General features: G+C 57.6%; 1 protein-coding gene across 2 annotated transcripts in view; it reads left to right on the plus strand.

The window, feature by feature from the left end:
• PDGFRB (platelet derived growth factor receptor beta) overlaps nucleotides 1-22,884 on the plus strand; it is a 36,677-nt gene that overhangs the window by 11,685 nt on the left and 2,108 nt on the right. Inside the window, exons 2-22 of one of the 2 annotated variants that reach the window (XM_045999998.1) lie at nucleotides 3,892-3,937; nucleotides 4,992-5,315; nucleotides 6,078-6,344; nucleotides 7,067-7,194; nucleotides 7,311-7,485; nucleotides 8,091-8,283; nucleotides 8,971-9,086; nucleotides 10,420-10,543; nucleotides 10,877-11,091; nucleotides 13,614-13,708; nucleotides 14,639-14,771; nucleotides 15,258-15,362; nucleotides 15,716-15,826; nucleotides 16,843-17,002; nucleotides 17,665-17,825; nucleotides 18,366-18,484; nucleotides 18,712-18,834; nucleotides 19,583-19,694; nucleotides 20,104-20,203; nucleotides 20,725-20,830; nucleotides 21,682-21,914. In XM_045999998.1, coding sequence (XP_045855954.1) covers nucleotides 3,892-3,937; nucleotides 4,992-5,315; nucleotides 6,078-6,344; nucleotides 7,067-7,194; nucleotides 7,311-7,485; nucleotides 8,091-8,283; nucleotides 8,971-9,086; nucleotides 10,420-10,543; nucleotides 10,877-11,091; nucleotides 13,614-13,708; nucleotides 14,639-14,771; nucleotides 15,258-15,362; nucleotides 15,716-15,826; nucleotides 16,843-17,002; nucleotides 17,665-17,825; nucleotides 18,366-18,484; nucleotides 18,712-18,834; nucleotides 19,583-19,694; nucleotides 20,104-20,203; nucleotides 20,725-20,830; nucleotides 21,682-21,914 — 3,146 coding nt within the window. The remainder of the gene's footprint in view (nucleotides 1-3,891; nucleotides 3,938-4,991; nucleotides 5,316-6,077; nucleotides 6,345-7,066; nucleotides 7,195-7,310; nucleotides 7,486-8,090; nucleotides 8,284-8,970; nucleotides 9,087-10,419; nucleotides 10,544-10,876; nucleotides 11,092-13,613; nucleotides 13,709-14,638; nucleotides 14,772-15,257; nucleotides 15,363-15,715; nucleotides 15,827-16,842; nucleotides 17,003-17,664; nucleotides 17,826-18,365; nucleotides 18,485-18,711; nucleotides 18,835-19,582; nucleotides 19,695-20,103; nucleotides 20,204-20,724; nucleotides 20,831-21,681; nucleotides 21,915-22,884) is intronic. The other variant, XM_045999999.1, reaches the window with a different exon arrangement.

A 22,884-nucleotide genomic window follows, 5' to 3' on the forward strand; every position in this document is an offset into this window, starting at 1 on the left:
CCTCTCACTCCAGCCTCTATCACCAGGTGCCGTCACCTCTCAGCTAAACCAGTCCTGCCCTGTCCCTAGCCCAAACACAGAAGGTGGCGGTGGCACAGGCTGGCAGAGAGCACTCCGCAGACAGAGGTTCGGTCTCTGCTCTGCATTCCTAGGCAAGTTCCCTACCTGTTCACTGCCTCGGTTTCCCCATCTAAAACAGGAGTGACCCTTGGATGTAGCACACAGAGTCGGCTGGTGAGCACTGGCTTGTATTGGGTGTTGTGGCTGTGTGTTCGGGTGTGTTGAGGTCTGCGTGCACACAGGCCCCCCTGCACGTGTGCAGCTTGGCTGGGGCCGGGTGCACATGTGATCTGTGGCATGCGTGCGCCCCGCCCTTGGGTGTGTGGGAGAGCACACAGGCAGCAGTCTGCGCCGAGAGCGCGTGTGCGGCCATGTGTGCCGGGCACCGGGGAGCTGTGTGCACGTGGGATTTGTGTGGGCACGCACATGTGCAGTGCCTGCGTTGAGGGCTGGGCACACACATGGCCCGGTGCACACGGGTGTGTTTCCGAGCAGCGTGTGAGTGAGTGCGTGGGTGGGGCTCTGGGGCTTGTGAGCGCATGCTGGCCGTGTGCAAGCCTCCCCCACCGCCGGCAGCCAGGGAGCCCTCCTCCCTGGCCTCCCTGTGTCGTGGGAGTCTTGGGACCCCGAGGGAGGGAAGCTACTGCTGGCGGATGTGGCCCAGAGGGATTGGATTTATTTAGATTAAGGTGGTGGGAAAGATTCACAGGAGCTGGAAAGACATAAGGCTGGGCTCAGAATGATTCCCCAAGCATGCCTGCTCCCCGGACTTGGGGTGCACATTCTGCTCCCCCAAACACGTCCTTCTAATTCACTTGGAGGAGCAGGACAATGACTCCATCTTTGGACCTCTGCCCCCGCCAGTAAGAGGAATCATGGGATCTTCCTGGCCCTCAGCACGCTCCTCATGGGCAAAGAGGGGATCCCTGAGAGTCCCTGCCCTCCCTCTGCTTCAGGGCCCTCCCCAGGCAGGAGAGTATGGCAGGTAGGAGGGTGCCTGCATCCTGACTGTGACATCTGTCTTGTCCCAGGTGACTTCTCCCTGGAGCGCAGACCTCCCCCTGAAGAAGGGGGAGTTGTCACAGGCAAGCCCACAACCTCTGAATTAGCTGCTTGGGCCTCTGTGGGGTTGGCTGGCACTACAGCAGCCTCTGAGAAGCGCAGAGGTCCGTAAGGCATTGGGTAAATAACTGTGGGTATCAGGGAGTCATCTAAGATGGGCCTGGGAGGTGAAGTCTGGGGCCCCAAACTATACTCTTGTTCTTCCCAGTCCTTCTGTTGTCCACGCTACCTTTCCTTTTGCCACCTCCTGGGGTTCCAGATCACCTATTTATTTGTCTCCAAGTCCCCTGAAAGGCCACCTAACTCCTAATTGTAGATATGGGAAAAGTGCAGCCCAGAGAGGGAAACAATTTGTCAAAGTCCATACAGCATGTCTGTGACCAAATGGTCAGGGAAATTCAACCTGTGGAATGAGATGGGTTGTGGATTCACGTGACTCCAGCCTTGGTAACGTAGCCCCCTCTTTCTCATCGGCCTCACCTCCCTAAACCACCCCAGCAAGTATAACAGTGACCAGAACCTTCTCTCTAGCAAGTCAAAAGCACAGTTTTAGAACAAGGGTAGCTCTTTGAGTTGCCCCCTCCAAACTTCTCCCTGTATTCATGGGGGGAAACTGAGTCCCAGAGAAGGCGGGAGACTTGCTGAGTCTCACGGTGAGTCTGAGATCCCTTGTGACTGGAGCCAAAATGTTCATTTCCTAGAGCAAGAAGTCGGTCCAAGATCCGTGGCGCATCTACACTGGCCCTGAGCTCTTCTGCCCAGACTATCCTCTCCCTAGCCTGATTCAGCCTTTTTGCTGTGTGATTAGGCCACAGTTCTGTCCCTCTCTGGGCCACTGCCTGTTCAAGAGGGCCCCTCCTGGCTCAGAGTCTCAGAAACTCTGAGCTGCCCCCGGCCCCACGCCCAGCAGGAGAGGAGCCAGGGTCAGGGGAGTTGGGGGCCCAGCCTGCAAGGCCCAGCCTTCCAGAGCCAGGCCAGCCCTGGTCGCAGTGACCTCCCATCTCCAGGCCAGCCGACCAAATTCCTCCTTTAGAATAATAAACAGTGTGGCCAGCCAGGGAGGCTGGGAGGGGAGGGGCAGGGAGGCTGAGATGACCCCCTCCCCCAGCCTGGGCTGCTAATGATTTTCTTTGGCTGGGATCTCAGGCAGGAAGGGGGGAGCAAGAGGGGCACCCAGCGAGGGGCACATGGGCCTCTGTGGGGGTTGCTGGCTCTGCCTCTGCACTGCTCCCTCTTGCTGGCGGAAGACTGGCATCCAGCTGGAGGGGTTGGGGCAGGAGGGACGGGAGTGGGGGTGCTGTGGGAGGGCTGGGCTTTGTCTCTGGAAGAGTTCAGAGAGAGGAAAGGGGAGGAATGAGGAGACCCTCAGGCAGGCTGGTCGAAGGGATGGGGAGGAGGAGGAAGGGCAAAGCAGAGCTGCTCAGAGAGCTTCCTGGGGGGCTGGGCAGTAGGGGTAAATGCTGTCCCCGTAAGTGGTCCACTCCTCATCATCCCATTTTGAGAGCTGGCAACTGAGGACACTGAGAGAGCGATGGTGCAGGAGGCAGGCCCCGTGGGGCTCAGACCCGGAGCCCAGCCCTAGACTGGGAAGTAAAGGGCCATCTGGGCATGGGCTGAGGAGCCAGGCCTGGCCGGGCAGCCACTCAGGGAAGTCAGTGGACCCGCAGCCCGGGAGGCACCCTGTGCCTGGTCACGTGGTCTCTTCCCACGTTTCTTGCTCCATGACCCCTGTCTATTTCTGGTCACCTTCTTATCGATGCTGCAGGCAGACCCTTGCCAGCTTGGCTATTGGTGGTTGTCTGGAATCTGCAGTTGGGGCTGCTAAGGGCAGGGATGGAGCAGAAACCCATCTGAGTCGATCTGTCTCTCTGTGGTCCTTCTTCTGTCTCTGGCTCCTCCTTTACCATGTGTGTCCTCCTTCTTGGTCTCTGTGTCTGTCTCTTTCTGCCTCTATCATTCCAGATCTCTTTGTCTCCCACCTGGACAAGCTCTCCTGGGTCATCCTGCGTGAACTTCTTTCCCATCTGGAGCCTTGGTTTCCCTGTCTGGACCCTGGGGGGTGGAGGTGGGGGAGCTTGGATTCAGTAGTCTCCAAGGACCTCTGAAGCCTTCCCGTGCAGTGGGGCTGCCCCTGGGCTCAGTCCCTGGCCCCTCTCCCCTAGGCCTCCCTGTGCAGCTTGGGGCTGAGTAAAGGGGGCCCAGGCACAGGGGTGCCCCCCCCACATTCCGCAGTCCTGACTGCCCTGCTTCCCTTCCCACAGCCGCCTCCACTTCCTGTTGTGCTTTTGGAGCCTGCGGGAGTTCTCTGGGTTCTGGCTTTCCCCCTCCTGCTCCCCCAGGCCTTTCATCACGCTTTCCCAAATATTTGTCCTGGCAGATAAGAGCTTAGTATTGGAACTGTCACCCAGATGACTGGCTGTTGGAGCTGGCGGGCCCCTGGACACCATCCAGCCCAAGTCCCCCAGTCCCACTGCACATAAAGAGAAACTAAGGCCCAGAGAGGCCTGGGTTCAGCCAAGGCTACTGGAGAGGTAGAGGCAGAGCCGAAGTAGGGTCCAATCTCCCTGAGGCCCAGTCCCATGTAGGGGGTGGGGACTCGGGCATGAGTGTCCTCTTGATCATGGGACATGGGTGGCTTTTGACTTCAGTCGCATAGACATGGAGGCTTGGTGGTCTGCGCTGGGGTTTCCTCTGCAGGACCCAGGTGCTAAGTCCGATTTCACAATGACTGTGCCCACTCAGCCCTGACCCCTATATTTAACTCTGCAGGACACCATGCAGCTTCCGAGCACCAGGCCAGCTCCTGTCCTCAAAGGTAGGTACACTGTGGCTTCCAAGTGTCATGTCAGATCCTATTGTCAAAGGGGTAGGGGACCCCCAGGAGGCACTGAGCAGAATCCTAGCACCAGGGCATGGGAGCCCAGGGACACTGCTGTGCTCTTGAGCCTCGATTTCCTGCCTTTCCTGTGGTGCTCAGTGGAGGCCGCCTTCTACTGTTCACTCAGCTCAGTCACCCCCATGTCCCACCTCTTCTCAGTACTCTGGGGTACCAGCCTGGCTGGTCTGCTTCCGGTCTGGGGCTCCCCTCCCATGCCTGGATCCCTCACTGGCTATGAGCTCCCAAGTCCTGGCTGGGCTTCTGCGAGCACACCCTTCCCTCACTACTGCCTGTTCTATGCTGTTGGTGCTCCTGGGGCTGGGTGGCCGACCAGGCAGTGAACGGTCACTGGCCACCAGAGAGTCTACCGAGGATGGGTGGCTGGCTGTCTGGTTGAGCATCTGCAGGTCTGGGGGATGTGGCTTACAGAATCCTGCCCAGGGGACATTAGCAGAGAGAGAGGAACCAATCACGTGACACCCACATCCAACCCCAGTTCCCTCCAGTCCCCGGGAGGTGGGGGGCGCTGAGTCTCTCCTGTCCTGTGTGCCCTACTCTGAGCTACCTTGCCCCACCCTCCCCAATCAAGGCCACCTCTGGGGTTGGGTGGAACCTGGAGAACTGGGCCAGCTGCAGGGAAGGGGCTCGGAAAGTGACCTGGGAAGTAATGCAGGAACTGGAGGCCTGGGAATTGCTTCCCACGGATTTCCTGATGCCTTCGGGTGAACATGCCCGCAGCCTGAACACAGCATAGCTGGAGACTCTAAGGTCTGGGATCTAGAGGCACTAAGATCAGGAAGCTGGGGGCTGGAAGGAGTCCCGAGGGCCCCCAGCACTGGGCAAGCTGGCTTCAAAGCCAGGGCTTTCAGTCTGTGTCAGATTAGGGAGGCGTGGTCTTCAGGGACTGTGCAGACATGGCTTCCTCCAGGGTCAGCCGAGAGGAGAGGGGCTGATGTCCCTGTGCTGACATCTGACGCTTTTTCTCCCAAAGGCCAGGTGCTGTTGCTGCCCCTGCTGTTGCTGCTGGGCCCACAGGCCTCCTGGGGCCTGGTCATCACACCCCCAGGGCCAGAGCTTGTCCTCAATGTCTCCAGCAACTTCGTTCTGACCTGCTCGGGCCCAGCTCCAGTGGTGTGGGAACGGATGTCTCAGGAGCTCCCGCAGAAAATGGCCAAGACCCAGGATGGCACCTTCTCCAGCACACTGACGCTGACCAATGTCAGTGGGATAGACACGGGAGAATACTTCTGCGCCTACAAAGGCTCCCATGGGCTAGAGCCTGGTGAGCGAAAACGGCTCTACATCTTTGTGCCAGGTAAGCACCCCCACCTGCCTGCTCACTCTCTGACTTCTGTCAACTGCCGGTGTCTGGGGGGAGCGGAGAGTGCTTAGTTACATTGTGAGCCACGGCCAGCTTTGACATGCAGATGAATCACGGGATCCAGCCTGGCTCGGTCCAGGAGTATGATGACTCCCCACCCCCCCGGAGTCAGATCAGGGAGATCTGACTGCTCCCTGCCAGCCCACCCCATTCCTGGCTCCCCAGAATTCTGGCTTCTCAGCAGGCTCCAATATGCTCTCTCTTGGGCCTCCACATCCCACCTTTCCCATCCTGCAAGCTCCAGGTACCAGCTGCCCTTTGACTTGTAGCTTATCTTTTTTCCCACCCTGGTGCTGACCGTATCAAACGTTAAAGCTGGGGGCAGCTGGGTGGCTCAGTGGGTTAAGCCACTGCCTTCAGCTCAGGTCATGATCTCGGGGTCCTGGGATCGAGCCCCACATCGGGTTCTCCACTCAGTGGGGATCCTGCTTCCCCCTCTCTCTCTGCCTGCCTCTCTGTCTACTTGTGATCTCTCTCTCTCTCTCTCTGTCAAATAAATAAATAAAACCTTTAAAGAACAAAAACAAAAACAAAAAAACATTAAAGCTGGAAGGGACCTCTGAGAGCACCCTTATTCTGTAAAGGGGAAGACTGAGGGGCAGAGAGAAAACACCTGCTCAAGGACACACCGAAATTCAGGGGATGGCCAGAAAACCAGTTCCCCTGACCCTCATTCTTGGCCCCCATACCTGGCAGATCCCACGATGGGCTTTCTCCCGGTTGACCCCGAGGAACTATTCATTTTCCTCACGGAAATAACTGAGATCACAATTCCGTGCCGAGTGACGGATCCGAAGCTGGTGGTGACGCTGCATGAGAAGAAAGTGGATATCCCACTACCCATCCCCTACGACCACCAACGTGGCTTCTCCGGTACATTCGAGGATAAGACCTATGTCTGCAAAACCACCATCGGGGACAGGGAAGTGGATTCTGAAGCCTACTATGTCTACAGCCTCCAGGGTAAGCCCCCTTTCTGGCCTGATGTTCAGCAGAGGCAAGTATGGCCATCCACAGGGGTAGAGCCCTTTCCAGCTTACGAAGTGGGCAATTCCATTTTCAACCAGATTCTCATGGTAGTCTTGGAAGGCAGGTAGTGTTTCCCCATTTTACAGATGAGAAGCCTGAAACTCGGAGGAGGGAGTATGCCCAAGGTCATGGGGAGGGTGGGTGGCAGGGCTGGGCTTTACACTGTGGTGGGCAAAGGCCCAGGCCCCAGAGTGGGTTGGGTTTGAGTCCCAGCTGTGCACTTCCCATACGAACGAGTTTGAGCCAGGCACCTAATCTCTCCGAGTCTGCTTCGTCCTCTGGAAAAAGAGGACCATAATGATAGCCCACCTGGTGGGATTATTGGGAGGATTAAAGACAGAGGCTCCCTGGTACATAGTTTGTGATCCATACCTTTCTCTGGTACTTAGATGCCCAGAGAATATACTGATTCAAGATTCTAGAATGTCGGATCGATGAGGACAGGAATTTTGTCTGTTGTGTTTATTGCTAAAGTCCCAGTGCCCAGCATAGTACTTGGCATGCAGAACATAGTTAACAAATATTTGTTGAATTAATGGATCTTCCGCATGAGTCATCCCTTCCATCTCTGAATCCCCACCCTATCCCCAAGCCGCAGGGCTGGTGTGATGGCTGGTGGTGACTTCCTCAGCCCTAAACTCATCTCTCTCCTCTAGTGTCGTCCATCAATGTCTCAGTGAATGCAGTTCAGACTGTGGTCCGTCAGGGTGAGAACATCACCATCATGTGCATCGTGACCGGAAATGAGGTGGTCAACTTCGAATGGACCTACCCACGCATGGAGGTAGTGCTGGGCTGGGGGGTTGGAGGAACGGCCAGGAAAGGATGGGTATCTTGCCTTGTAGCCTAATTTCTTGGACTCTGCCTGATGGGGGGGGCTTCCCCCACCTGTCCCTACAGAGTGGGCGGCTGGTGGAGCCAGTGACCGACTTCCTCTTCAATATGCCCTCGCACATACGCTCCATCCTGCACATCCCTGCTGCTGAGCTTGGCGATTCAGGGACCTACATCTGCAATGTATCAGAAAGTGTGAACGAGCATCGGGATGAAAAGTCCATCAATGTCACTGTGGTTGGTGCGTGCCCTGGGGCTCAGCCCCGACCCTCCTTCTGAGCTGGACTGAGACCCTATCATGGCCCCAGGCTCCTGTCAGCCGCATTCCAGTACAGCTCTGGCTTCAGTACCAACCAAAGCCCATTTCTAGGATAAACCCAAACCAAAATGCAGTGTCGGCCCCAAATTCAACTCTATTCCCAGCGTGGACTTTCTGCCTAGCCAGAACCTCAGGCCCAAACCGATTTCTAAACCCAACTGCCACCCCAGCCCAGGCCGCCCCATCCTCAAATTCAACCATGCTGCAGCTCACCTCAGCCACAATCCTGAGCCAGAATACGCTCAGTGAGAACAACTCCAGTCCCAACCTCAAACTCGGTCCCCAAATCAATATCAGCCCCCAGTTCGGTCCCTGGTCCAGGCTCAGCCCTGACTTCAACCCCAGATCCGGTACCCCCATCATTGGTTCAGGTCCTGAAGCCTGAAGCCCGGAAGGCCGGGCTCCTTTAGCGTTCGGTGGATGCCCGCCCTGCCTCCGGGAGCCCCGCCCCCAGGAGGCGCTGTCCTATTGGTAGCCGGGCCCGGCCCCACCCCTGGGGCCCCGCCCCTGACGGCCGCCCCTTGCAGAGAGTGGCTACGTGCGGCTGCTGGGAGAGCTGGACGCCGTACAGTTCGCGGAGCTGCACCGCAGCCGGACTCTTCAGGTCGTGTTCGAGGCCTACCCGCCGCCCACTGTCATGTGGTTCAAGGACAACCGTACGCTAGGCGACTCCAGCGCTGGCGAGATCTCCCTGTCCACACGCAACGTGTCTGAGACCCGGTGAGCAGCAGCCCACCCGCTCCATTCTTGACGTTATTCTCTGCAGCTGCGTGGCAGCTCGCAGCCTTCAGCCACGGGACACACCTAGAGACACTTTTCCTGAGAGCCCACTACGTGCGAGGCACCGTACCAGGCACTGAGGAGGCTGCAGAGCTCCGAGTAGACTGTTCCAGCCCTCCTAGCGTCTCCTGTCTAGAGGGGGAAACAGACGCGGGTCAGATGATCACCCAGATGTTCAGTTGTCCTTGTGATGGGTGGGGCCAGCTGGGAGCAGCTGAGGAGAAGAAGGCCAGATGATCAGGGAGGAGGGTGCCAGACGGGCCATGACATGGATGGTGGCCGGGAGGCAGGAGGCGAGCAGGCCGACAATGAGTGGCCGTCCATGTGGATAAAGCCCTGTCAGGCCTTTCTGCAGGAGTGAGATGTGGAGGGGGAGGGAAGGGGCGCTTGCCCCACTTTCTTCACCCCTTCTCAACCCCCCTCTGAGCTCAGTGGAGCCAGCTGCCGATGGGTGGGGGATTCAGGAGACTGGCAGCGTGAGTCCTGTCTGCTAGCGACACCTGTGTGACGTTGGGAAGGCCCTGCCCCTCCCTGGGCCTGGTTTCTCAGGTCCATCCAAGGAGGGCTGGATGGGGGGACTGTGGGAGTTCGTCCAGCGCCGGCAGCTGGGCCTGTCGTGCTCCGCAGGTACATGTCGGAACTGACGCTGGTGCGGGTGAAGGTGGCGGAGGCTGGCTGCTACACCGTGCGGGTCTTCCATGAGGACGCGGAGGCCGAGCTCTCCTTCCAGCTGCAGGTCAACGGTGAGGAGCCCTGCACCCTGCCTCCCTGCACACCAACCCCCCACCGCTTCTCCCTTCCTACCCTGTCCACCCACCCATAGGAGGAGAGGGGGCAGGAGAGGGAGCGGAGGACTCAGGAGGTTGGCCTCGAGGCCGAGCTCCAACATTTCCCCTCCTCTGTGAACTCGGCGTGTCTCCTCCTTGGGCCTCAAGCTGTACACGGAGGCCCCTGGGCTATACTGTTGTCCCTAATGCCTCAGGCCTTCATGCGCCAGTGCCACGATTTGTCCTTCTCGCATCCCCTCATACTGGACTACTACTTAGATAGGTATTCACTGAGCAGCTACAACACACCAGTCTGGTCAAGGTTCCTGAGGCCCTGCCTTTGTGCGGCTTGTCTCCTGCTGGGGGAGGACAAGCACTCCACGGTAGGGCAGAGAACCAGCAAATGACACAGAAGGCTAGAAGGTAACAAGTGCCGTCGAAGGGGGAGAAAAGCCGGGTAGGGAGGACCGAGGGTTCAGGGGGCACGGGGCGGTGAGGGTTGCGATTTTAAGCAGCCTGATCAAGTTGGCCTCAAGGAAGTGACATTTGTGTGAAGACTTCAAGAATGTGAGGGTGTTCGCCAGGGGGTTCTGGGGGGCAAGGGCCCGCCAAGCAGTGGCAAGGCAGGACAACAGCAGAAAGCCGGTGTGGCAGGAACCGAGAAGGGGGAGAGTGGTGGGAGATGAGGTCAGAGCTGAGACCTGGTCGTGGGGTGTAGAGGGGGGGGCACAGATTGCATGGGTCCCCTCGGGCCTTTGTATGGACTTTGGCTTTTACTGTGACGGAGATGACAGAGCTATGGCAGGGTTTTGAGCAGGGGAATGACACACGAATGACTTACTGTTTTGTCAATTGACTTTCTAAAAATAAATGTATTTTGAAAGAGAATTTAACCTCTCAATTGTAGATGGAAAATCAGCATCACATGTCATAAATATAAAGCAACCACTAAAATAAACTCTGGGAAAACAAAGCGATGCTATTAAATTCTAGCTCCGTGCTCTCCTGCTCTCGCTTTCCCAGGGCTTTCTCTGACCCTCAGACCTGCTCTTTGTTAAAAGGGCAGATTAGCGAGTCTCAGAGAGGTGTTAGAGACAGACTGGCACCCTACAGAGGCTTTCCCTTTGAAGTGCCCAGAAGGAGAACCTGTCAGTTTTCACACGGGGATTCCTGGTATTTGATGTTCACCTGCAGCCTGAGGCTCCCCTCCCCCCACCCCCAGACCCTGGGCCAGATCCTCCCGGAGGGCCTTTCTCACTGTCTCCTTCCTGACCTCCCCACCTCCTGGCCTCCTGCCCTCTCCACACAGTGCCTGTCCGTGTGCTGGAGCTTAGTGAAAGCCACCCTGCCAGCGGGGAGCAAACGGTCCGCTGTCGCGGTCGCGGCATGCCCCAGCCGCACCTCACTTGGTCTACCTGCAGCGACCTCAAAAGGTGAGCAGACCCCTGGCCTCCATCTCCCAGAGTAACCACAGCGGCCTGGAAGGACCCAGTGGAGGTCATCTCCTCCAGCCCCTTCTCTGGGCACCAAGTTCCAGGCTAGAGCCCCGTTCTAGAAGATGTAGCTTCTTGTAGATGCTCTGCATGACCTCAATGTCCCATTTCCTTACCTTGACTCAGGCGATCAAATGAAGGGAGTGGATTTTGCGATCGCGGGCTCTCAGTTCTGGGTTCGGAGCTCCCCCTGCCGGTCAGTCGAGGGGGCACAGGAGGAATGAGCTCAGGACCAGTCAAGGACTGGAAGCTGACCGGACTGGCTTTCCCCAGCAGATGTCCGCGCGAGCTGCCGCCCACGCCGCTGGGGAACAGTTCGGAGGAGGAGAGCCAGCTGGAGACTAACGTGACATACTGGCCAGAGGACCAGGAGTTTGAGGTGGTGAGCACACTGCGCCTGCGCCGTGTGGACCAACCGCTGTCCGTGCGCTGCACTCTGCACAACCTGCTGGGACACGACATGCAGGAGGTCACCGTGGTGCCGCATTGTGAGTCCTCTGGCCCGAGTGGCTCCTGGAGACCCTCCACCCCCACCTCCACCCTGCCATCCTTGGAGCTGTGCCTGGGAGCCCAGCTGTGCCTGGGAGCGTGGGCACTTTGGGGCCTCGCCAAGCCCACCAGCATGCGCCCCTGTGCACTTATGCGACAACGCAGGACTGGCACATGTGTGTACATCCATGAGTGTACGTGTCTAGGCCCTGGCTGGGTGTACGCATGTTCTGTGTGAGCAGGAGCAGGCCTGACCTTGGACACAGGGCAGACCCTCCCAGTGTAGATCTGTAAACCACATCATGAAGACTGCCCAAGCCCCAGGTACACGTGTCAGGCTGGAGTGTATGTCTACAGGCTTGTGCACAAGCACGCATGATGCCTGCCTTTGGGGGACTACACCAAGTGCATGCATAAAGCCGTGGGTATGGCTATGCCCAATCCCCAGACGTGTATATAAACCCATGGGGGTGTGTCTGTATGCGTGTACATGCAGATGCACGATCCCCACACAAGGGTGTGGGTAGTGCATGTGTAATTCCTGTGCATGTGTGCAAACTGGCACAGAGCGTGGAGCGGCAGCACCCCCTCCCCCATGAAAGCGTGCGGACACAGCCTCTGCACCCAGATGGACACCATGCTGTCCCATGCATGTCTGTGAGCAGGTTCACACACACACAAAGGCACAGCTCTTGTCCACGGGAATAGTGTCAGCCAGCGCCTGGGTGCCCATGCTACCTGCCGGTCCCTGGGCGTGTGTTTCCCCTTGTGCTGGTCTCCGTTTGTTCACTCGTTTCCTCTTTCTCCCTGGAGAAGGCCCAGCCTCCCTGCACTTCTAGTGCCCTCAGTCCGGAGAGAAGGCAGCCAAGGAACTAGGCAATCCCACTGCGGGGGGCAGTACTTTGTGGGGGGCAGGGAGCTTAGAGGGAGGAGGGGCTCTGTGCCCAGCTGGGGGATTCAGGAGAGTGTCCTGGAAAAAGAAATCTTTAGGTCAAAACCTGAAAGACACCTGGAAGTTAGGCTGGTAAGGAATGGGGTTCTAGTCAAAGGGAATGGCTTTTGCAAGAGCCCAGAGGCAAAGTGAGATCAGAGAACTCAAAGGCATTCAGCATGGCTTGAGCCCAGAATATGTGCGTGTTTAGGGGCTGGAGCAGGGAGATAACAAGAGAAAGGGAAAGGACTGGTAAAGGAGGGGCTTGGGTTAGGCAGAAGCCAGGGCAAACAGAGCTTTGAAAGCTGTGGGAGGCGTTGGCAGGTTGGGCTGGCACACACACACACGAGCCTCTCTGTGCACAGAGCTGTCCCCAGCCCGCTGCCCAGTGGTGGGATGGGTGGGGGTTTTCATCCCTTATCTCACTCCCACTCCCACACATGTGCTCATAGCCCTGAGCCGGTAGGCGCCTGCAGGCCAGCCCAGAGCAAGACAGAAGTAAAGCTTTTGTGTACTGCCTGAGGGGGAAGCCATGTACCAACCCACAGGGCAACTACCATGGCTGGACAAAGCCTCTTCTTTTTACTCAGATTGCTCCTTAGAAGATTCAGACTTCCGGGGCACCTGGGTGGCTCAGTGGGTTAAGCCTCTACCTTCAGCTCAGGTCATGATCCCAGGGTCCTGGGATCGAGCCCCATGTCGGGCTCTCTGCCCAGTGGGGAGCCTGCTTCCTCCCCTCTCCTCTGCCTGCCTCTCTGCCTGCTTGTGATCTCTCTCTGTCAAAAGAAGAAGAAGAAGAAGAAGAAGATTCAGACTTCCTTCCCAGGCCTGGGATGTGTGACCTTGTGGGGAGAGGGAGAAGAGTGATGTTGGTCTGGGACCCTGAGGAGGAGGGACGGGGCCTCCAGGGGCTCTGAGAGGGGCAAGTGTGGGACAGAAGAAGAAGGAACAAGTTTGTGGAGGACCCTATGGGTGGCCAATGGGGCAGGGTAGGGGAGGTGAGGGTCTGGCCAGAGTGGATGCAGAGGGAGGGGAAGAAAATGGGAAATTGTACAGCAAAGAGGCTGAGGCATTAGAGAGGAGACTTGGGGCTTGGGGACCCTGAGTTAGCCCCACTTGGTTACCCCTGTTCCCTGGGGTCGTCACTAGGACCCACTGTCATCACTACACCGACGCCACTGGGGACTCCAGGGGAAGCAGGGGAGGAAATGGTCTGGATTTGTCAGGCTGTGGGAGCTCAGTCAGGCTCTGTCCTAGCTGCGGCAGCCCTGGCAAGAGCATGGATTCAGAGGCGAGGTGAGCCCAGTCATCAGGAGCTGGTATCCAGCCTGGGGCCATGGCAGACAGGCCTGACTGACCCCCGCAAGTGCTGAAGGCATATGGGAGCCCAAAGGAAGCTGAGTGCCATTATTACTGAGGGGTGTGGGTTCTTATAGGAGGGGCTGAGAGTCTGACGTCACAGGCCATGGCTGGTGGAGGGCAGAACAGGCAGAGAGGATTTGCCGGACCAGCAGTGGGGGCATGGGAGGACTGCCAGGGAGCTGCCAAGCTCCCCGTTTGCTTATGGCCGGCTCTTGTCTCTGCCTGCAGCTCTGCCCTTCAAGGTGGTGGTGATCTCGGCCATCCTGGCCTTGGTGGTCCTCACAGTCATCTCCCTCATCATCCTTATCATGCTGTGGCAGAAGGTAAGCTCCTTCCCTTGCCTGGTGGGTGCACATGGGCACACTATTCTTCCTACATATGGAGCCCCCAGCTGCCCTTGAATGTTGCAGGATCTGGTCATGGCCCAGCCTGGCACAGAGCGCTGCTGTGTAAAACGATGGAGAGCTGCCTCCACCCCCAGCAGCAAGGGCCGTCTTGAGCCTGGTCCAGGCCATCCAGGGTCCCTTGCCATTGCTGTGCCTCACTGGGTGTTGCCTGGACCTCAGCCCTGCCCCTCCCAGCCACAGGGCAAGGCACTTTCTGGGTGGACTACATGAGTCCCAGGATTCTTCCAGCTCTCACCTCCAGAGGCTCCCAGGCTTCTACTGAAATGCATTCTAATCCTACTAACGTGTCATTTCAGTGTTCTGTTCCGAGGCTTCACCATTCTGTGATCCTGATGTTTTAAGATTCTCGAGTTAGGATTGCAGCACCCATGATTTTATCATTCTAAGAGCCCAATCCTGTGATTCCAACATCCTATGATTTCAACATCGTGTGCTTCCATCTTTCTGAGATTCCCACTGCGAATGACCCAGCTTGGAGAACGGGCTGTCCACATCTAGCCGAATGCCCCTAGCTTGTGTCACTTCCCAGGACTGCCTGCCCCGCTACTCCCATCTGAGAAGCAGCCAGAACTCTGGGAGAAGCTGGCAAGGAGGTCCCGATGAGCCAGGCCCTGGGCTATTAGCTGCTCCTCAGCCAGCACCAAGCTGGGGCCTCTTGGCACCTGTTCTCACTGAGCCCGTGAACCTGAGCCTTATCAATAACTTGCTGTGTGACTTCAAATAGGCCTCTGTCCCTCTCTGGGCCTCAGGGTCTCCTGTTCCATCTGCCCCATAAGGGGCCATGGGTGGGTGGGCCCCAAAGCCCAGACCTCCTCAGATGAGCCATCCCTCATGTTGGTCTTGCAGAAGCCACGTTACGAGATCCGGTGGAAGGTGATTGAATCCGTGAGCTCTGACGGCCATGAGTACATCTATGTAGATCCTATGCAGCTGCCCTACGACTCCACCTGGGAGCTGCCACGGGACCAGCTTGTGCTCGGTCAGTCCAAGGCATTCTCAAGGGCAGTCTGGGCACTTTGGGCGGGTGGCAAGACTGAGGTCTTGCCATCTCTGGCCCTCAGTGCCCCCTCCGTACAATGGGGGCAAGGTGATACCCCAGGGAGGGTTCAGCACTGAGGTCCTGTGATCCCATGACTATGTGAAATCAGACCTCTTGGGGGCAAGAGGGGAACTAGGAACTGAGGACAGACTGCATGTCAGGCCTGTGCTTAGTCTAGCTGGGGAAGCCAAGGTGTGCAGAGGAGCTGAACTCCCTTTGGGGATGGGAGGAAGTCTTCCAGGGACTAAAGATGGACCACAAAACTGGCAGGACTCAGATGAGACATCAGGAAGGGCTGCAAAGCATTGTGGGAGACCCCTGGAGGGAACACCTTGAGTCCTCGTTGGCTGGAGGGGTTGATCTCCAAGAGAGCAGGGTATGTGGTTCCCAGGTGGGCCAGGAGCTGAAGGATTTTCTCTACCCCAGGACGCACCCTGGGCTCCGGGGCCTTTGGGCAGGTGGTGGAGGCCACGGCTCACGGCCTGAGCCACTCGCAGGCCACGATGAAAGTGGCAGTCAAGATGCTGAAATGTGAGTCCTGGGAGCCTGCCCCTCCCTCACATCTGGGCCCCCATGTGTCCCCTGTCCCTGGCCCCACATAGTCAGGCGCTCCCTGGCTCTCATTTGCTGGACCCAAGCAGTACAGTCACCTGTGGGCCAGCACCACTGCAGGCTCTGCTTTGGCCAAGAATCCTCCTCACCCTGCCCCCGCCCCCTGCACCTCCTCCTCTCCCTGACCTTCCTCCCTCCCTCTTTCCCCTCCCCCTGCTCGAGGGTCCTCACTGCCCCCAGGCCATCTGGGTCTTACAGTAGGGTGTGGAGCAGAACAGCCTCCTTGGGGCCTCAGGGACAGGGCAGGCCTGAGGCGCCATCTCCCTCCTCAGCCACAGCCCGCAGCAGCGAGAAGCAGGCCCTCATGTCAGAGCTGAAGATCATGAGTCACCTCGGGCCCCATCTGAACGTGGTCAACTTGCTGGGGGCCTGCACCAAAGGAGGTACCAAAACCACTCCCCCAGAGGGTTCCGGAAAACGCCAGCTGCCCAAGCCTGCCCCCCCACCGCCCCCTCCTCAGTCCAGGGATGACAGGACACTCCAGCTGGAGGGGCTATACCCGCCCTGTCAAGTGCCATCATTTCACAGACCCAGATAGGGGTGGGACTCACAAACCCACAGAGTCACATCACCTTCAAGGCCCAAGGACTTGGCCGTTTCCAAACCCAAGGGTCCTCCGACTCTTTAAAATTTTCGCAATACATTCCACAAACTCCTAAGTCCTGGCCCCTGTGAGGTGAGTTCTGTCCCTACACTCAGAGAACACCAGCAGGCCGACTGGGAGCTGCTTTCATTCAGATCATAGAATGAAGTCTCCCCGGCGCATGTGTTTATTTGAAGCTCTGATTGCAAGTTAGGCCATTTAAAAAAAAAAAAAAAAAAAGAAGTGTTATCACTGTTTGCAGCTGCTTATTGTGAGATTTGGGATTTTCCTCAGTATTGTGCAACCAAAATGAAATACAGAAGTGAGCTGCACACAGAGGCCAATTTATGTCCACAAGATCACCCATTTCAAAATGTCAGTCCTCATCAATATCGTCAAGTTCCCACGACAGGCTTCAAGTAAATGTACTGTATTTGGGTTGAAACAGTAACCTGATAAGAAATAGTTGCCTTTCTTTGCTCTGTATACTGGGCTCCAACATCCGCTGTCATTTGAAAACCTATGGGTGACATCTACTACCCTGTCCTTGCCCTGTGCCAGGCCTGGGGCCGAGCTGACAAAGGTATTATCTTATGAGTGCTCAGGGAGGTGGCTAGGGTTAGCCCCATTTAACAGATGGGGAAAGTAAAGCTCGGCGAGAATAAGTATCTCCCTCCTGGTCACAGAAGCCGGAAAAGAACAGGGGTTAGCCTGGTGCCAAAGCCTCTCGGCCATCCTACCAAACTGCCTTTCCAAGCTGCAGCCCTGAAGGCAGGTCTGAGCCCTGGGGCTGTTCCTGAGCCTGTGCCCCTACAGGACCCATCTACATCATCACCGAGTACTGCCGCTACGGCGACCTCGTAGACTACCTGCACCGCAACAAGCACACTTTCCTGCAGCGCTGCTCTGACAAGCGCCACCCGCCCAGCGCCGAGCTCTACAGCAATGCCCTGCCCATCGGGCTCCCGCTGTCCAGGTACCGCAGGAGGCTTCACGGAGCCCTCGGGGCCCCCGCTCCCTCCCTCCCTGTCCAGGACGAAAGCTGAGGCCAGGGTGGGCAGAGACAGTTTAGGAGCTGGGGTGTCGGTCTGTCACCGAAAGATAGGAAGACTCAGCCCTGTCCACCCCCACCCCGGTGCCCCCCCCCCGCACTGGATCAATTTCCTTCCAGTCCTTGGTCCACCTCTAGAGACATGGGCGAATGTGGTCCCTAGCTCTCCGGGGAGCTGGCGCTGTAGGCAGAGGCATTAGGATGACTCCTTGCCCACTCTGGGCTGTGGCTGGGCCCTCAGAGCCAGATGGAGACCCCCGGAAAGACACCGTGCTACCTGGCCTTCCTCTGACCCTCGCACTGGAGTGCTGTGATCACGCCTAGGCGTGAGCTCCCCGGGGACACGCACGGGGTCTTATGTCATCCCAGCACCCCGCTGCCCAGCTTAGGACCCCACAGGCTGGGGGGAAGGGCTCCCTGCGTGGCCATTCAAGTGGTGACAGGCTGGAGAAAGATGAATGGTGGAGAGAGAGAGGAAACCCATGAGTGACAGGGCCGTGTGGGGCCTCGGGGCGAGGAGGGACGGTAAGGGAAGCAAAAGGAAAGCCCCATAGCCCTTCCTCCTGTGATGTTCCTCTCTCCCCCAGCCATGTGTCTCTGCCTGGGGAGAGCGACGGTGGCTACATGGACATGAGCAAAGACGAGTCGATAGACTACGTGCCCATGTTGGACATGAAAGGAGGCGTCAAATATGCGGACATTGAGTCCTCTAGCTACATGGCCCCTTATGACAACTACGTCCCCACCGGTGGGTCCTCACCTCAGCACGGCCCCCACCCCTGTGCCGTCATGCATTCCTATCAGAGCCTTTCGTATGCCCAGGCTCGCAATAACGGGGAGGAAGGTGGCTTGTCCCCATTTCAAAGATGCGGAAACTGAGGTTAGCCACCTGCACTCAGCTGCTCTGTGAGGGAGCCCCAGAGTGAACCTCTGTTTCTGGATCCAGAGTGGGAGGAGTTGGGATGGAGGGAGTCCTGGGCCTCCTGGGGCATGGGCACAGAGGAGGTCCCAGGCTCCCAGGCTGACCCAGGGTCCCTGAGAAGCAGGCAGGTCAGGCTGAGCAAAGGTGGCCTGGGGTTGACGTCAAAAGCTTTTCTGGCTGATGAAAGCACTGATGAGGTAGGAGAGGTTTGCATTAGATGTTTGGAAATGGTCTTCCTTTTTTTGGAGGACTTAGAGGATCAGTAGCTACCTGTATCAGACAGTCGGCCTCTGTGAGCAAAAGGGCAGGGGTCCTGTGGGCCATGTGGAGACCCATGGTGGTAGGTGAACTTCTGTTCTCCCCTAGCTCCTGAGAGGACCTGTCGGGCCACTCTGATCAACGAGTCCCCAGTGCTTAGCTACACGGATCTCGTGGGCTTCAGCTACCAGGTGGCCAATGGCATGGAGTTCCTGGCCTCCAAGAACGTACGTGTGGTCACAGTGGGGAGGTGGGCCACCCAGCTGGCCAGGGTCCTCCAAGTACAAAGCTCTGTATGGCAGCTGTGTCCCCTGTGGTGGGTGAGGACAGTGAATGCCCTCGCTGGGTGGCCCCCCTCACCTGTGTGGTGATACATTTTTCCCCAAGCCCTTGGCAGGGAGGTCTTTCCCCACAACTGCCCCCAAGGCCTCAGCTCCCATCTCCCCCAACCCAGTGTGTCCACCGAGATCTGGCAGCCAGGAATGTGCTCATCTGTGAGGGCAAGCTGGTCAAGATCTGTGACTTCGGCCTGGCTCGTGACATCATGCGAGACTCGAACTATATCTCCAAAGGCAGCGTGAGTACCATGTGCCTCTGACCCTGGGAGCAGGTTCTCTCCTGGTCAGCGTGGCTGTGGCACGTGGGAGATGAGGACTGAGTGCCTCGTGACCTGCTCTGTCCAGCGGTGACAGGCTTGACCTGCCTAGCCATGTGTGCAGGCCCAGGAAGGGAAGCCACAGGCTGAGCATGGGGTGGGGGATGGGGGAGTAGAGTGCTAAGGTTGTGAGGTGAGCCCAGGGTTCAGAGTCACCAGACATGACGGGGGCCGGGGGGAGGGGGGCGGTGCTCAAGGGACCTGGGTCCTGGGAAACGTGGAAAGGGAGCAGGTCAAATGTGTATTTGGTTAAAATGTGACCATCCTGTCAGCCACTCATGTTCCCACTTTCCACAAGAGGACAGTGAATCTCAGAGCTGAAGGGACTCTAGACCACAGGGATCAAAGGTGGCCGGGTCAGAGCAGTTGGGTTCCTTGGCTTCTCTCTGGCTCTCCTGCTCTCTACCAAGCCATCCAGGGGCCTCTACTGGGGTCAGGAAGAGGGACCTCAGACCTGGGGCTCTTGCTCAGGGATGGGACCGCCATGTTACCAGCTGTGGGTAAAGAAACTTGGCCTTCCGGTCCCCTGGTCAGTACTGGGATGCCTGTGGGATCTGCATGCCTGCAGAGGTGGGCTCTCAGGGCAGGAGTTAGTGCTTGGGTGGAAACTGCCAGGTGTGGAGTGGGCCCTGGCCCTCCTTATGCTTAGTGCTGTGCCGCCCTCCCCCAGACCTTTCTGCCTCTGAAGTGGATGGCCCCCGAGAGCATCTTCAACAGCCTCTATACCACCCTGAGCGATGTGTGGTCCTTTGGGATCCTACTCTGGGAGATCTTCACCCTGGGTATGCTCCCCTGGCCCCCAGCCATCAGGGGCACAGCCCCTACCCTGCCTGCGTGTACCTCCAGCCTGGTGGGGCTGTGGGACCGGCTCTGGTGCAAGTTATAGTTCTCTGCTGCTTTCTTGCGGCTACAAGACCTTGGCAAATCCCTTGTCCTCTCTGGGTCTCTTTACTTCCCCAGCCGATTATGAATGGTTTTGGAAGTGACATCAAAAAGCCTAGCTGATTCTGGTTTCTCTGGTTCTCTGATTCTGGGGAGGGTTGCCATCTCTGTCCAGAGCCTCTAGAGGGGGCTCACATGTCTCCGTGCCAAGGCCATTATACCCTTGTCCATTCTAGGGCTGGTGTGCTTCTCTCTGCCACTCTTCCAGCACCTCTGAGCGGGTGTGTCTCTCGTCTCTGCTCCCTGCAGGTGGCACCCCATACCCAGAGCTGCCCATGAATGAGCAGTTCTATAATGCCATCAAGAGGGGGTACCGCATGGCCCAGCCTGCCCACGCCTCTGACGAGATGTGAGTGGAGCCTTTGCGAGGATTTTTTTGGGTGTGGACAATAGTTATCCAATTTAACTTGCTTAAGGCAAAAATAGATTCATTCAGAGATCTAGAAAAACTTCCGTATAGCTGGATCTAGGTGTTCAGAGGCTGTCCTCAGGAATCTGGTTCTACTCGGCTCTGCTTTCCTTCGAGGTGGCCACATTTTAAGGCCAGATAGCTATCTGCTTGCTGCTTTCACCATAGTTCGGGCGGAAGGCCCCAAGTTGACCGTCAAGGGCTCAGCTGGGGTCACGTACACATCCAGAGCCAGCCATTGAGCTGAGAGCCATGAAAACTCCTACCAGCCAGACCTGGGCCACATGCTCACTAATGTGGTCAACCCCAGGGAACCTGCCAGTGGGGGGAGGGCCTGCTAAGGGACAGGAAAAGCAATCCCTCTTCACCTGTCTTCCCCAACTCCCTTCATTGCTCACCTGGTTCTGGGAGGCTGCAGAGCCAGAGCCAAAGACCCTGACCCCGTCTGTGCCTCTCCCCAGTTACGAGATCATGCAGAAGTGCTGGGAAGAGAAGTTTGAGATCCGGCCTCCTTTCTCCCAGCTGGTGCTGCTTCTCGAGAGGCTGCTGGGCGAGGGGTACAAAAAGGTATGTTGAGGCAGCGAAACGGAGAGTTCTGGTCCAGAAGACAGACACTGGGTACAAGGCTCTGTGTGTCATGCTGGTATTTGAGGGACCGCCCTGTACCTTCTCGGGCTTCACTTTCCCTGCTGGTACTAGTAAGGGATGGGCTGGGGCTGTGAGTTGAATTTACTTTAACAGCACAGCGTTTTTTGAAATCCTGCGTGGAAGCCGCTGCCCACAGCCCCCTTCATCCCGCATCCCTCCTCATGCCTTTGCACCCATGCACCAGGCCTAGGGCTCCCTCAGAAGTCTGAACAACCTTAGGCTGCACGTCCGCCAAGGGCCTGACCGCCCTGATGCTGCTTTGATTTCCTGTTGCGGGCTCAGTTAAGGCAGAACCCGGCCTGTCCACCAGAGGGAGCTATAGGGAGGGGTGGTGCACACCCCTTTCCCCCTGACCCATTCCTAACCACACTCCCACCCACGTTCAGTCACAGCTCAGCACCCAGTGAGATGATTGCATTGTCACCACTTAGCCGTTAGGGAAGCTGAGGCCACAGTGAAGGAGGTTGAAGCCAGATGACAGCTCACACCTGTCTGTTCTGAAGTACGGGGACTGTTAGGGTCACAGGCGCTAGTCTGCTGACTGTCCCCTCCCTGGGGGGCCCCCGAGCCCACCTGGTCTTGTGTGATGGCAGCTGGGAGAGCCGCCAGCTGTGTGTGGCTCCGGACAATTCCCCTTCCTCTCTGAGCACCAGTTGCCCAATTCACACGAGGCAGGAGGGGCCAGGTCAGGGTCTCATGGTAGATGAACCACACGGGTATTTGTGGTCTGACCCTCGCTGTTTCTCTGATCCTCCCTCCCCGTGGAGCAGAAGTACCAGCAGGTTGATGAGGAGTTTCTGAGGAGCGACCACCCGGCCGTCCTTCGGTCCCAAGCCCGTTTGCCTGGCTTCCATGGCCTCCGATCGCCCCTGGACACCAGCTCTGTCCTCTACACTGCTGTGCAGCCCAACGAGGGTGACAACGACTACATCATCCCCCTGCCTGACCCCAAACCTGACGCTGCTGATGAGGGCCCACTGGAGAGTTCTCCCAGCCTTGCCAGGTAGCTGTTCTGGCCTGAGGCCCAAGGCAATAGTGTGTGTGTGTGTGTATGTGTGTGTGTGTATGTGTGTGTGTCTTCATGCCGCCAGGCTTGCCCTAGAAGTCCATTACCTGGGGTGAGTACTGATTCCTGCCAGTGAGCAGAGAGAACTGAACTCATTTGGCTTCTGATGAGCTCAGGGGGAAAGGGCAGACTGGTAAGAGACAGAATGTCTGGGATTTAATTGCAAGGTAGCAGTTTCCTGGAAAGTGGCCCCCATAGGCCTTGTCCCTGCTCCTCTCCCTAGGACCTATTCAGGCCCTACGGAGAAGTAGGAAGTCTAATCAGCATCCCCAGCACCTGTGTACTGTTCTGGGGTCACTGCCAGCCCTGGTCTGGGCTCCGTTCTCCAGCACCACGTCCCAAGGATCCCTGGGAGCCTGGCTGTAGGAGGCTGTGGTTGTAGGAGGTCTGGTACCCACAGGAGTTGAGGCCAGAATTCTGACTGGGAAGGAGATTCGTGCTTTTCTTTTGCCTTGAGATGTGGCGAAGTTACAATGGCGGGGATTGCAGGAAGGCCTGGCCTTCTGGTTCAGACAGGACCTTCCCTCAGCTGGAGAGGAAAGTCCCCCACAAGGCCAGACACCAGCCCCCCAAAAACCAGATCCACTCTCTGGTGAAGTGGCAGCAGCTGCAGGCAGGGTTCCAGCTCCAGCTGAGGCCGCAGCTGCTGTGAGGCCCGGCCAGGCCCTGTCTCCACAAGCCTCCATCGCTCCTTGGGCACTCGGAACGCCAGGAGAACTAGAAGGCTCTCTCCGCCTTCCTTAGGAGCAAAGGTTGCAGGGCTCCAGGCAGCCTGTGTACAGAGGAGCGGAGCTCAGAGCTCAGACAGCTTGAGGCGTGAACGCTGGCCTGTCCGGCGCCCTCGCACAAGCTGCCTCCGCTCCCCCAGCCTCCATTTCATCCTCTCAAAAATGAAAACAGGAGCGCC

The sequence above is a fragment of the Meles meles genome, chromosome 3 (genome assembly GCF_922984935.1).
Source record: "Meles meles chromosome 3, mMelMel3.1 paternal haplotype, whole genome shotgun sequence".
Classification (NCBI taxonomy): domain Eukaryota; kingdom Metazoa; phylum Chordata; class Mammalia; order Carnivora; family Mustelidae; genus Meles; species Meles meles.